Here is a 14,696-nt window from a genome sequence, read left to right as displayed (position 1 = left end):
GATGCATACTTTGATCCATGTTTTTATGAAGGAAAATAGAAAATATATGCTGTACATTAGTGTTCAGTCCTCTTCGTACTAATACCTAAAATAACATTCAGTAAAAAAAAAAATATACATCTCTCTTTAGAAGTGATCTAAGTAGTAATTAGAGTCCAAAGTGTGTGTGACGTTATCCCAGTTTAAATATTGCTGTTCTATAAAATCTTCTTTGGTTCTTTGCCATGAACACACCATGTGCTTTGTGATTTATGGTAGGGATAGCATCATGCTGTGGGGATGTTCTTCTTCAGCAGAGACAGGGAAGCTGTCAGAGTTAATACGAAGATGGTGCATATGTTTTTATACTGAATGACTGAATATAGAAAAGCAGACACGAACAAAGAGAACGATATATGAAAGACAACATAAAAGCAGAATATTTGCCATCGTAGAACGCAGCAATAAAAATACCCAAACTTCAGGAGAGCAGCTGAAGGAAAAGTGCAGCTAAAACATGTTGAATAATCAGATTTCAGAAAAAAAAAAAATAGAGTTCAAGGAAAGGCGTAGCATGAATGCATAATTGGTACAATCAACGTTTGCATTAATGTTGAACTTAATAAGTTCTTCATTTCACATATGTTGCCATTCCAGTGCAACACAGACAAACATTGCAAACATTAAAACAAAATGTACCAGACTTCTATACCTGCCCCTGCTCTGTGTAAACAGAGGGGAAGAGGTTAAATATTCAGTCTAGTATCAGGCTACAACAGCATGGCTGTGTAATAGAAGAGTCTGAGTGATCAAGTAGCTTGCAAGGCTCCCAGACCAGGTCACTCTGTTACATTATTCATTTGACTCCTATGACTTATGAAAGTAATTCTCTTAACCCAAAGTTTATGATACATGCATTTCTATTAACAGACAGCTGCTGTCTGTTCAACTGTAAAATCTAAAAACATACTTGTTGACTTTAAGCAACCAATACCCAAAATTAAATACTACACCCAATGTTATAGAACCATGAAAACCCATCCTATTTCTATTTTAAGGCGAGGCAAGTTTATTTGTAAAACACAGTTTAAGCTGGTGATGGTCAGGACTCTTGGCTTCACCATTTTGGATGAACTGCTTGTCCCGTGGAGACACTTTCAAAATGACATAGCCTACTAAAAGTAAACAAGGTCTATTTATTGGGATCATGTAAATGTGGATTAAAAGTGGCTCAGAAATGAAGCCTTGAGGTACGCCTACAGGTGAACTGAAGCAGGCAAAGTTTTAGGTCAAAACAAATGTTTCTTTTTATTTAAAAATGAAAAAACAAAAACACAAGTAAGCAAACACATCTTTATGCTCTCCATATATTTGTTTGTCCAAATTTAATCTAAAACTGAAGACAAATTAAAAAAAGCTCAACAAAATAATCACAACAAAGCAAACACATAGCACTAAAACGCAAGAGTTCAGTCAGTAGTCAACACAGGGAAGTTTTAAGAAAATACATTTAAAGTGCTGAATATATATATAGTTCTTTAAGACAACAGTCTTTATGAATGAAGTAAGACTTCATACAAATACAACAGATTTATGTTGCCAACAGCAATTATTACAACACTTGAGTCCAAGTGTTGAATTATTCTACATAAACTTTATGCTTCGTAGAACATCTTGCAAATGCAAAGCTGACCACTTTTTTGTAGGATTGGTGACAATTTGAACTTTGCTAAAAAAAAAAAAAATGTCAACAGTTGCCTTTGCTGTTAAAAGTGACAGTTTTGTTCTAGCTTTGTTTGGATGATACATTAACAGTTTCTTTTTGAAATATTGATTACAATTGTAGATTTATTGTATATCAAGTCATCAGAAGTAAGGTCCGATGCTCTGTGCTAGACATTGTTTTCCTTTTTAATGAGAGCTGAACAAGATTGAAAGTTTCACAAGAACAAATACATTTTTCCTTTCTTTGACTTTTAGGCAACTACTAGATTTTTCTTAGGTCAGAAGTGTTTAGCTTAATAATATTGACATCCCTCAAGTTACCCAGGTGGAAGATGTCAGAAGTCTTCCTATATAGTGCAAAGGTGGGGGGGGGGGATGTAAAAAGAGCAGAAGTGGAGCTTCTCAAAGTTTTTATGAAGCTCTGTCAAAGATGCCAGCCTTCTGATGTGGACTCCAACATCCCTGATGTGCTTCTTGGCTCACTCTACAGTTCTCCTCCTCTTCAAAGCCTTTACACTTCAAAGCTGGGAATTCTCTTTTCAACCCTCTGGTCCAACTGTGCGAGTTTGCATCTATTCTCTATACGGAGCCAAACTCTGCCATCCAGGATTCGTATTTTTCCAGGTCTGCAGCAGAGACAGATTTTGAGATCTTCTTCAGAGTCATGGTGAAATCCTCCATGGTAACAGGCATCTGCAGCTCATCTTTAGACAGCGCTCGTATCTCCTCCGGGCTCAGGCCTTGGATTCGACGACGCATGGCCATCATGGATGCATCTCTGATGCAGACATGGCAGAAAAGAGGGTTACCAGGTATCCTGGAACTCAGTGTTTTGAGACTTAAATGTTCAAAAATAAGATGGCGTGGTTTCTATGAAGAAATGCTGCCTAAAGCTAGAGGCTGTTCCTAGATGAAGTACACAAGGTCACTGAAGTAATGATTAAGAAATGAACAGAGATCGTTTCAGAACAGAACATTCCTGAAATCCTCTGCACAGCTTTTGCAAAACAAATCCACAGACTAAGAGAAAACTAAATCTATTTACATAATATTAATTTCCAAAAATGGAAAGGAGAGCTGTGAGAGTGGTGCCCCTCTCCCATCTGTTGCTAGGAACTGCCAGTGACGTGGTTTAATGACAACTTTTTTACAAGAAAATTTGACTGTTCTGAAGTTTTCCAATTGGAAAGAAACATAATAGAAATATTCTGAGAAATGAGTTGCTAAAAAATATTTTGTTTTTGCATAAAAATAAAAACAAGTTTAATCGATAAGTATTATAAGTGTAATAACAGGACTTTTATTTCAGCACCAGTAGGTGCTTTTCTGTTTTAAATAAAACTATGTAGATAATTAAACATTTTTCTTTTTTTTGTAAACCCTGAAGCTGTGTCTCACAAAGGCACAGCTGTTCTTTAAGTGACAAGAATTTAAAATAGAATTCATGTCGATATATTAAGATTAACTACGTAAAACAGACTAATAAATGTGGAAAAATCAAATAACTAAATTTATTTGTAATTGGTTTCCAACATAAGACAGAGAATTGCAAAAAATTAACAGTCTGGTTACACGATTCTGAGTTCTGGACTGAACCTCTAGATTTTCAGCCTTCACTACTCACCTTGGGTCAGTCACATCATATTACTTCATATCATATCCTTAATGTGATTTACCGAGTTCTGTTGCACAAAAAGTTGGAATGTGTGTTTTTTTGGGTTTTTTTGGTCAAGAAATTTAAACAAGGTGCATTTTTATTGAGATTTTACATGGGAGGACAACACAATGAAATGTAAAATTGTGAAATGGATTAAATGTTTTCAACATGTTTTTACACCTAAATATCACAAAACTGGGTGGTGCATTTGTAGTCACAGCTAGAGAGTGAAACTTTTGCCCATTTGTTTGTGTAAAATAGATCGAGTTCGGTCATCCATGATAAAAAACCTCTGTGAACATCAATTTTCAAATACAGCCACAGATTAGATTATGAGTTAGACTTGCCCTGCAGCTCTGGCTTCATGTTTAGGCTGGTTGTACTATTGCAAAGTTAACCCCTGTCCCAGTCTCAAGTCATATGCAGCCTCTAACTCTGATCAGTTTCAATGTCCTTGCTGATAAATGCCAACACCACTGTGTGTGAACACTTTTTACAACTGTTTTAAAGAAGGCTCTGAATACTAGAGGATGAAATTTAAAACAGCATTCACATTACTGTGTATAAGACAGATCTTCAATTGTAACATCTGATCACGTTGTCCCGAGTACGCACAAACCTGCAGACGTTGGTGATGTCCGCTCCCGAGTATCCCTCAATCTTTTCCGCTATGAGGTCGAGGTTGACGTCAGGAGCCAACTCCACCTCCCTCAGGTTGATCTTTAAAAGCTCCACACGGCCCACGGCTACATGCAGACAGAACGGGTCAGGCGTTAAGGTGAGACTTCAAGAGGAAATGGATCTATCAGCATGCATCGTCCTCATCTTGCGTGAAAACAAGTTGGACGACGGTGGCTTGAAAGGTCACCTGTGGGCAACGGGATGTAGATCCGCTTCTCCAGCCGTCGCCGCAACGCCTCGTCGATGTCCCACGGGAAGTTTGTGGCAGCGAGCACCATCACCATTTTAGAAGGGTCATCATTTTCCAAGGCTCCGCCAACACCTGAAAAACGCACAGAATTACAAATGAAGTTTTGCCAAGGTAGTTCTAATTTTAAAAGTATAAAAGCCCACATTGTGGCAGGTTTTATACTTTGAATCCTCTCTTTTTTTCTTGGCCGATCCACTCAATCAGCACCTACTACACACAACACCTCCCCCCTGTGGCCCACTAACCGTCCATCTGAATCAGAAGTTCTGATTTAACACGCCGGCTGGCTTCGTGTTCATCTAACGTCCCTCTTCTGCCACAGATGGAGTCAATTTCATCTATGAAGATAGTTGTTGGAGCGTAGAATCTAGCCTAAGGAAAAAAAAAAGAAGATGAAAACAGTTCTTTACACATGCAGATAAACAAAGAGTCAGGTTGGAAATGTTTAATATTCCAGCCAGAAAAGCAGTCTGCAGAAACACTCACCATTTCAAACAGCAGACGGACAAGTTTCTCTGACTCGCCCCTGTATTTGGAGGTGAGGGTGGAGGAGGACACGTTGAAGAAAGTAGTCCCACATTCTGTGGCCACGGCTTTGGCTAACATTGTCTTTCCGGTTCCTGGAGGGCCAACCATTAGTACGCCCTGAGGAGAACAGTGTAAAAAAGAAAATAATCAGATAGACTGTTGCAGGTAATTGAAGGTAGCTGATGAGGAGTCCCACTGGGAGGATCAGTATTCTGGTACTACGATAAGAAAACTGTTCAACTGCATCTGAAATGCCTACCACAGATAGGAAAACAAATATTAGATTTTACATATTAGACTATACAAGAAGTGTTTTAGTTCATTTGTATGTATTGAAGTCTTAAAATTCTAGCCACATGTTAGATTTCCAGTGTAAAACACTACAAACGGACAAGACCATCAGCATAATGGTTATAAATATTAAGGACCAATATGGCTGAATGCTAAAACTAATGACACTTAACTTTTTTTCTGAACTAACATTTTGCTCCCTTTCCAGCATTCTAAGAGAAATAAGCGCTGCTTTGTTTTCAACTAGAAATGCTTACATGTGCATACAGTAGAAAAAAGATAATAACTGAGCTCTTGTAAAACACAGTAAAGTGTTGACTCTGAAATGGCAGGCCTGAAGGGAAAAGGTCTCACATGATGAGGCTAAGGAGAGGCCGACACATAAGATGATGATGGGAGAAAAGCTGGGGGTTCAAAGGATTTTGATAAATTAGAAAAAAATAGATTAAAGCAAAGAAGTTAGGCACAGCACATCTAAAACAGAGCCAATCCACTCATCTCATACATGTCCGACATTAATAAGTACTTAGAACTGTGTGAACACATAATGCATGAGCAAATTCATTCATACACCTAAAACATTTTCAAAAATTGTATGTGACAAACCTAAAAACACAAAGTAGTGTACATCTTACAAAGGCAGAAAATGATACATAAACCTTTTTGCCAAAAATATGAAAAGAAAGTCAAATTCATCTCTGAATGTTGACTCAATGCTTTGCAGAACCAGCTTTCACTGCAAGTCTTCTGGAGTATGTCCGCTGACGTTGAGGCTAATTTTTTACAAATCATTTTATTTAGGTGCGTCAATTTAATGGGGGAAGATCAATAGAAATGCACGTCACATTTTTTATATTTTTATTGGCAAAAAAATAAATCTAAATAATATAAACTGAAGTGAAAACATGAAAAAATACATTTAAATTCTAAACGGGGGTATCAATATTTTTGACAGTGCAGACCTACCTTCCATGGTCGACGAATTCCCTTGAAAAAGTCAGGCATCCACATGGGGAGCACAACAGCTTCTCTCAGAAGCTTCTTAGCATCCTCCAAATCAGCAATATCATCCCTACAAATCACAGAAAAAAAAGTCAGAAAGCAGAATAAAACAAAATCCATCAAAATAGCAAAACTTGTAAAGAAATACACATGAAACCCACCAGTGTACATTAGGATTACGGGAGATGATGTCTCTCTCTAGTGAGTCCACTAAGTCGCTGTCATACCCAGTACCATCAAACTTCTTCTGTTCTCCTTCCGCCAATGAATCCACTTTCTTACCCTGCTGAAAAAAAATATTTTTCCTTTAGAATAGAATATACTTTATTGATCCCCAAGGGGAAATTGCTTATTTGTAGAAAGCTACTCCATCTTAGGTAATAAAGACAAAGTTTGTAAAATATATATATATACCTAAGAGTGATAGTTCAAAATGACTAGATATAAACAAATATAAACTTATATATAAACAAATACATATAATATATAAACAAATATAAACTTTAACTCCCTATATTAATTTACTAGTCAACCAAAACATGAGCAACAGCAGCTGTCAGACCTTATCATCTTTGGCCTTTGCAGCCCTGTTGGCCTGCCTCTCTGCTTTAGGGTTGGCCTGAGCGCGTCCTCCTCTGTGCTGCATGCCAGGAGAATCCTTCCTGTGCTGCTTTATTGCGCTGTTAGGCCTTTTCACCACAACGGGATTCCTACAAATACACAGATGGTTAAACATACCAACGATCATTTCTGACAGGGAAACAGTGGTAATAATAATAGACAGGAAATCACCCCCCACATTCAAAACCAGACCTATAAGTGGAATAGTGATGCAGTGAGGCTGTAGAGATAAAACCGACTATGCAAAATCACACCCTGTGTCGTTTTGTCACACAGCCAATTCAGATACAACATCACTCACCTGTGTTCCACTGGGATGGGTGGGGGCCAAACTACTGGGTCCTCTGGTCGCTCCAGAGGGACAAGGATGTCGACTGGCTTCTCGGACTTGAAGCTCTCAAGGGTTCCCATGATGCTTTTCACCTGCTCATATTCCTCAGTCAATTCCTGTCTGAGCTGCTCACACAGAGAAGAAAGGAAACAATTTATTTTAACTTAATCTTAACATTAAGTTAAGTTTGCTAATTGATAAGATGAGTGGCCATTCTAACAAATATTAGCAGTTTAAGCCAATACCAATGTATTTATCTATTGTTTGCCACTGTAGCAGGATTGTAATGGATTTGATAAGATACAAATGATCATTTTTCACCAAAGCTATCAGGTAATTCTACATGCCAGGCAGCCATATTGGATTTTGAGGTAGAGGTGAGAAACTTCTGACTTTTCCACTAAGAAGTCTAACTTCTAGGGGCATTTTTGTTAATTTTTCTATCTTAAAACTCAAAAATTACAACTTCAGAGTAAATGTGGGACAGAAACTATTTGTTTTTTCTTTTTATGACAAACAAGTCCATGTCCTCTAAACTGTACTATTTTAAAATGTATCTCAAAACGGTGGCACATGGAAATCTGGGTACAGTATTTACTGAAGTGGTAGCTGTTAAAAAAAGCCTTGAGAATCACTGCTCTGAATGCATCGGTCTTGATCCAAGAGCTCTTTGTGCTGTACTTTTGTGGCAACCCCTAAGAAAAATCCCTTTTTTAGCTTTATGTAATCACAGCTTTCTTCCCTCTTCAGATGTTTTCAACAGGGCTGCTACCCACTTGTGTTGAGTGGCTACTGGATGTCTGTCTTGTCTCAGATTCGCAGGGGTGAGGGTGTGGGGGGTTCAATGCTCTGTTCATGATCTGGGGTCATTTCCTGTTGTGTTGTCCAGCTCTCCAACTGAGAGAGAGTCAAGCACAAGGGACTCTTTTACTCAGCTAATTTAAATTCAGTGTTAACAGTTGCGGCCTCATCTTCCTCATGCATTTCTGAATTTGTACAAATTTGATAAATATATAGTCTTGTTATTATTTAGTTTTATCTATATTTCAAAATCTCTAGAAAATGTGTGGAGAATTAGGAAAAAAAAAAAAAAAACATTACAGGGTTCCTGTAGATTTTCCATGTTTTTCAGGCTGAAATCAGCTTGGGCATTTGGCCAAAGTGCAAGTATAAAAGTTCCATCTTAAATTACTACAGATAGTTATATGGTGCTCTTGCTTTAAATATACCCTGCAGAAACCAGAAATGGTAAGGATGAACAGACAGGTGGATTAACATATGGAAGGACAAATTGATGAGAGTTGACAGACAAAAGTTGAACAAGTAAAAATGGATGAAAGGGTAGACACATCTAAGGACAAGTGCATGTGTGAATGCTTGGACAGATGGATGGAAAGATGGATTTATAGGCTGCATAAGCACCCTACTGAAAAACTCCCAGAAACCCAATAACCAGCATGTTAGATGGGAGATCATGAATTATAATAGAACAAAAAATATATCTAGCCTGATAGTAGTAGTAAAAATAAAAACCCTACATTCAAACTATGCAAAAAGAAAGCAGGAAAGTAAGCCGTAATCCAGGGTGACTCCTGTGCATTTGTCCTGCTGATCTGCAGTTCATTGTCAATGCAAGTGAAAAAGAAGGATGACTGACCTGTTGCCATTTAACTTTCAGAGCTGGATCTCTGAGGGACTGAGAGTGCTTGTGGATCTGCTGAATCACGCCTTGGTAGTACACCACTGAGGAGTCATAGTTTCCAAGCAGGGCATACTCACGGCCCTTCTTGGCGTTGTCACATATCTCTGCCAAATTCATGCTTCATAAACAGCTGTAGAAAAGCAAACAATCTCCTGAATTAACCGCGCGATTTAACAACGAGTTTGTACATTTTAGTTACTGAAAAGTCCACGGAACTCTACAAATAATTCACTAAGTCTCATTCATGTTAAATGGCCAAAAGATTGAATTAATTATGCAGCTTGCAATCAGTTATACAGCAACACCTGCTACATGAAAATAAGCTAGCTGATAACAGGGACACTGATTTGTTTTTCGTTTTTAACGCGGGTGAACAAACAGCTCGGGAAAAATACAATAAAAACAATTCAACACCCAAATTACTGTACGAACATATTTACAGCCACTTTGACGTTAGCTTTTTGCTAACTCGCGGTCAGACGGCGACAGACAAAAAAACAAATTCAACTGGCCGCCGTGTGTCAGTAAGCAAACACTCCCATAATCCTCCCACAAGAGACACATACCGTGCATTTAACAATACCTTTTTTTTGCGAAAGTGTTCCTTACACCTGCACAAAATGCGACTGTGGGTGAGGTAGTTTATGAATTAGCAGTCCAACGTTGAGCAAGGTGTTACCATGGGGGCAAAGAGACGCCGCGTGAAGAACATGGACAGTCTAGGTTGCCGCGATGCTTTCACTTACGCGTTCAAAAAATGGTAAAGAAGAGAACACTGCACATGAATGAGAGATTATCAGGAGAATGGCCAATTGGGAAGGCGGAAAAGCTAAAGAATCGATGGAGAAAATGTATCTACGTCAGCTTTCCACATGTAACAAGTCTATTCGTTTTTAGTGACTGGACTGAACTGAAATAATTATTTTTGCACGGGGTTTATTAAACGCTTCATCAGGGTTGTTGCTACGCAAGAGATGGCCGCTAGTCGTCGCTGAAAATAGGTCAAATATTGAAATCTGGGTGAGACGGTCTCAACATTAGAGACATTTTATTTTCATTCGTCCATTCTCCGCTTGTTCTTGAAGGGTCGCCAGGGAGCAGGTGCCTATCTCCTATCTCCAGCGGCGACAGGCGTGGTACAATCTCGACAGATCATCACAGAAGAAATAACCAGCTCACACACTTACACTTTTGGTCAATTTGGAGACCAATTAACGATCAGTAACATGTTTTTGGATTAAGCTGGAGTACCAGGAGAGAACTCACGCATGCACCGAGAAAACATGCAAACTCTAAACAGAAAGATCCCAGGCCAGGATTCAAACCCAAGACCATATTGCTGCAAGGCAACAGTGTTACCACTGTGCAACCAGCCCCCATATAATAGAGCTTGTCGGTCGTGACAACAATAACACAAGAAATTAAATCAAGTTAATTTATTTCCATTTAATTGTTTATCTAACTGGTGACATCATTTTAAAAGTACATTAAAAAGTAACATTTTTCAGAGCCCTGTTCCTGCAGTAGCTCTGACAGATATTCTAGAGACATTTTAACTACATATTAACATTCACATTCACTGCAGCACTGTTTTTTTCTGTCATTGCAGCTGGAGTATCATGAGCTGTGGTGGTTCTTAAAGGAATGCTGCCCCTCACTCAAACAAACCCCCCAAAGAAAGAAAATCTAACTGAAAATCCATAGATATAATACAATGAATAAGAAGCCCTCCTAATATAAATCCAGGTTTTACAAGTTTCTATACATCATGCTTTTCAACGATTTTGCTTATTGCAAGAAAACACTGAAAACACTTTTTTTTTGTATTTTCAAAAGTAGAAACAGGTTCTGTAAATTTAACTGTTTTTAACACGCAACTGTTCAGTGTACAATAAGCAAAATACTATGCATTTGTGCTGACCAGACAAATGAGGCCAGATGTTAAACTGGGGTTGAGCAAATCCAATTTAAACTTGTCTAAGTAATAAAATGACTGTTCCAAGTAACTGGACATACAATTGAGCCTTAGAAAACCCTTTTCACACTCAACTTACAGAATTTAATTAAATTTTTTTGCTACACTCTCTGCATGCTGCTCTGGGAAGAGATCTGTAACACCCCATCAAAAACCGCAACTAAACCACAGCCTTGTGGGATGATGTGAGATGCTGGTAGGGAGGAGCGACTTTGGTTTCAGGTTCCCCCAGAAATTGCAGTCTCTGCTTGGCCCATTTCACAATAGCAGTGATGTTCTTCGATCAGCTCGGGGTCATCAGAGAGCCGCACTCCGACAAATTAAATCCCATTCACTTTCTCTCCTGGACGGTCGCTGATGCTGAGGCTTTTGCGTTTGGCTCACGACCTTCAGAACGAGACGATCGTTTCCTTTGTTTTGTCCTCAGTGAGGTCGTTTCTGCACCAGCCCTCCAGCTGTTTTGGCTTCCAATACCATGAAATGGTCCCACTACTTTGATATCATCTGCACATTTAATGATCACAACAGATCCACATTGATAGGACAATAATCATGACACTGCACTGATCCAAAAGTTTCAGCTTCCTTCATAGTTCTATAAATAATGCATAGTAAAGTGCGTTTTCTTCATCACTCAGACTCAAATAGTCAAATTGCTATGCTTTTGTAACATGTTGTTTAGACAGTTTACATGCAACTTAATTATCAGTCATGTTTGATACATTTCATGTCGATTCCTAGGAACCAGAGCTTATTCTAGATATGCTTTGCAGGCCAGCTGTATGAATTTATATTTTGTACCCATAAAGTAGCAGCATTTTACAACTTGCATTCTTTCTTTTTCATTTGTTGTGTAACATTATTCTAGACTTGTGTTTGCAATGCATACAGAAAAGGAAAATGATTGCAAGTTTCATCACAGTTCCATTGTCATTCTATCTGCTTTGGTGACTTTAAACATTTTATTTTGATTTTCTGTCCAGCAGTCAGCAAAGTAATTCAATGACAGAACATAATTCTACTAGAGAGAGATCGACGTAGACATTTCTCGTCAATCATAATTGTTTTCTGAAGTGCAAATACTTGACATATCTCCACATTGACTTTTTGTAGAAATATCGGTTAAACTTTTGCTCCAACCGATCGGTCTTTGCTGCCATGACCGTGACCTGTGCCTCACATCAGCCAGAGAGCATTTTAGAAATAACAGAAAGCTTCTTTCTACTTTTGAAATGCCGCTCACTAATTTAGTGACAATGTTGATTTTAAACAGATGTTCAGACGGATCCTGTGGCCTTTGTCCACCCTGCAAGTCCACAGTAGACCTTAGCACTGACAAAATGTCGTTTCCTGTTCTCTCTGGTTCCTCAGCTCCCTAACAGAGCTCTCACTCAGCTGCTTCAGTCTCAGGGGCTTGTGGCTCTTCAGCCGATAAGCTAAAGTCAGGAAGATGGCGTCAACATGCTCCTTCTCAGCGGGGTCTTTGGCCGAAGTCTCGAATAGGGGGAAGTTGTAGCTGTCGGCAAGACAGTGAGCGGCAGAGGCGGGCACCTGCCGATGTTCCCTCAGGTCACATTTGTTTCCCACGACGATGCGCGGCACCAGGGGCCCCACGGAGTGTTTGCTGCACTCTTCGATCCACTCGGGGATGCTTTCGAAGGATGGCAGATTGGTCACGTCATACACAAAGATGACGGCGTGAACGCTGCGGTAGTAGTGCTCCACCATGCTCTTCCTGAAACGCTCCTGACCCGCTGTGTCCCAAATCTGCAACTGGAAAAGGGGGCAGAAGCAGATTCGTTGTTGTTCAGCGCGCACAGCAAGAGTGACGCTGTCGTTTTCTTACCGAGCAATCAATCGGGACAAGAAAACAAACGACAACATGGAGAATCTCTGTTTGGTCACCGTCTGGTTTGCAGAGTTTGGTTGCAAGAATCAGTATTGTAATGATGAAGACAGACCTTTGACATGTGATTTGGGACTGAGCTGGTTTACAGTATTTTGTCGTAGTATTTATAGAAGAAATAGAAATTAGGGCTGGAGCAATTAATTGTGATTAATCAATTATTAAAATAACTGTCAACTAATTTAGTAGCCGACTAATCATTAACTGGCCTTTTTTTGTAGTAGACTCAACAAAGGCCAATTGCTGGAGAAACAACATACTTATTAAGCTAAAACCTTCACTTCCAGGGTGAAAGCAAACGTAAACACACCCAGAATAGGAATAGAAAGGTTTAAATGAAAGCAAATCCACGAATTAGAATGGCCTAGTCAAAGTCCTTACAAAATGGATGTCTATAGATGCTATACATGAGACAGTTTGTGAAGAATGGGCATTAACATAAGTCTCTAAATGCACAAAGCTGGTAGAGACAAGTCTTAACACAACTTTTTGTTGGTGTAAAAGTCAAAGAAGACAGATTTGTGGTTGAGGATGTAACGAATACTGATATTTTTGCAAGACATTGTGTCATGAGATGTAGCAGCTGTTTACCTTCCATGAGAACATCGAAGAGAAAACTGTTGAATGAACAGTTCTAATTATAGACTTTTGCAAACTGAAAAAATGTTAAAAGTAAAATATAAAATCCTAAATTGTGGAAAGCTGTAGCCCATTAGCCCGTTTTTCACTAAAGAAGCTATAATTTCATGTGACGATTAGAACGCTTTTCCTCTAATCTTCCAATAAAACCAATACACCAGGCAGAGCATGTTTATCGTTTCTTGTGGATAATTGCTGACGTGTGTCACCTCACCTTGATGGTCTCTCCGTCCAGCACCACCGTCCTCTCCCTGAAATCCACCCCGATAGTTGCCTCTGGGTTTTTCAGGAAAGTGCCCCCGCAGAAGCGGTAAGTCAGGCACGTCTTCCCCACGTTTGAGTCTCCTATGACTATTATCTTGAAGATGCGCGCCTTTCCACAGTCACGCTCTGAATGAGCGGATAGCTCCAGGGAATCATTCAGATTGAAAACTGTGTCAAATTCTTCCTCTGGTTTGTTTTCTATTGCCATGGCTCATCTCGTTGCTGTCTGGACGGCGGTGAGATATCGCGAGAACTTAAGAAAGCGTCGCTAGATGTCCCCCGTGGCCAAGAGGAAATCATTGGAAATACGCTAAATCTTGCCTGTGGTTATTGTTTTATTGTTTTGATTTTAGTGAGTTCTCCGAGGGAAATTAGCAAACGGACTGTGCACATTTATATGCAATGAATGATGAAAAGGAAAATCACTTGTGTTGTTTAAATTAAATGTATTTTTATTTCATTTAATTTATACACTAAAACACACTATTTCTTTTACAGTTTAATGTAAAACTTCCACATATCTTGGGTAACTGAAGGAGTAATTGTTGCTTTTCTAGATTCTTTCTCACATTTTGGTTATTTTTTTTTATATAAATACTGCCATATGGAAAACTATCACATCTCAAGGTCATATGGGGGTAATCTAATCTTGGCCCACCCCGATATATATATATATATATATATATATATATATATATATATATATATATATGCACAGTCTGTTTGCTAATTTACCTCAAAGAACTCCCTAAAATCAAAACAATAAAACAATAACCACAGGCAGATTTTGCGTATTTCCAATGATTTCCTCTTGGCTACGGGTGACATTTACCGATGCTTTAAGTTCTTAAGTAAAATTGCTCATTGCTTTTATATATATATATAAAATATATATATATATAATTGCACAGCATGAGCATGTGTGGGCTCTCCAAACACTAAAGTTACATTGAATTTAAATTTTTCATGGTTATTTCAGATTTTTGAAAATGTGACTATATTTTACCCATATAGAGGTAAAATTAGTAAAATTCCAATTTTACCTCAAGAAAAACGTTAATAGTCAGCGTTGGTTCTCCTATTTTATTATTAACTGGTCAAAACATGTCACAAGGTCCATCTTTTGTTTAAATTCATTGTTAAAA

The 14,696-nt window shown here is 38.6% G+C and overlaps 2 protein-coding genes across 5 annotated transcripts; both read right to left on the bottom strand.

Annotated features, from left to right (window-relative positions):
* Positions 1–1,268: 1,268 nt before the first annotated feature.
* Positions 1,269–9,510, bottom strand: katnal1 (katanin p60 subunit A-like 1). 4 transcript variants are annotated; one of them, XM_032568669.1, is made up of 11 exons: positions 9,334–9,510; positions 8,723–8,897; positions 7,036–7,190; positions 6,676–6,823; positions 6,275–6,399; positions 6,078–6,183; positions 4,779–4,937; positions 4,538–4,664; positions 4,230–4,364; positions 3,981–4,107; positions 1,269–2,482 (listed from the first exon to the last, which is right to left on the bottom strand). In XM_032568669.1, exons 2-11 carry the CDS (start codon positions 8,882–8,884, stop codon positions 2,284–2,286), a joined length of 1,443 nt encoding a protein of 480 aa, XP_032424560.1. In that variant the 5' UTR covers positions 8,885–8,897; positions 9,334–9,510; the 3' UTR covers positions 1,269–2,283. The 4 variants fall into 4 exon arrangements, with proteins under 4 accessions (XP_032424560.1, XP_032424559.1, XP_032424558.1 ...); XM_032568668.1 differs by having other exon boundaries at positions 9,351–9,510; XM_032568667.1 differs by having other exon boundaries at positions 8,723–8,899; positions 9,354–9,510.
* A 678-nt stretch (positions 9,511–10,188) lies between these two features.
* Positions 10,189–13,783, bottom strand: LOC116722810 (ras-related protein Rab-33B). The gene is made up of 2 exons (XM_032567127.1): positions 13,502–13,783; positions 10,189–12,515 (listed from the first exon to the last, which is right to left on the bottom strand). Exons 1-2 carry the CDS (start codon positions 13,757–13,759, stop codon positions 12,069–12,071), a joined length of 705 nt encoding a protein of 234 aa, XP_032423018.1. The 5' UTR covers positions 13,760–13,783; the 3' UTR covers positions 10,189–12,068.
* Positions 13,784–14,696: the final 913 nt, after the last annotated feature.

Source organism: Xiphophorus hellerii, chromosome 7 (genome assembly GCF_003331165.1).
Source record: "Xiphophorus hellerii strain 12219 chromosome 7, Xiphophorus_hellerii-4.1, whole genome shotgun sequence".
Lineage (NCBI taxonomy): Eukaryota > Metazoa > Chordata > Actinopteri > Cyprinodontiformes > Poeciliidae > Xiphophorus > Xiphophorus hellerii.
Note: the sequence above shows the minus strand (reverse complement) of the source record. Positions and strands in the feature narration are given on the sequence as shown.

Bases quoted from the DNA above. Each gene is read 5' to 3' on its own strand.
- katnal1 (XM_032568669.1), bottom strand. From the start codon at position 8,884: ATGAATTTGGCAGAGATATGTGACAACGCCAAGAAGGGCCGTGAGTAT. The intron at 6,824-7,035 runs GTGAGTGATGTT...GTGTATTTGTAG, and splicing joins CCCATCCCAGTGGAACACAG to GAATCCCGTTGTGGTGAAAA. The intron at 6,400-6,675 runs GTCTGACAGCTG...ATTTTTTTTCAG, and splicing joins CAAAGGCCAAAGATGATAAG to CAGGGTAAGAAAGTGGATTC.
- LOC116722810 (XM_032567127.1), bottom strand. From the start codon at position 13,759: ATGGCAATAGAAAACAAACCAGAGGAAGAATTTGACACAGTTTTCAAT. The intron at 12,516-13,501 runs GTGAGGTGACAC...CCCCTTTTCCAG, and splicing joins TGGACGGAGAGACCATCAAG to TTGCAGATTTGGGACACAGC.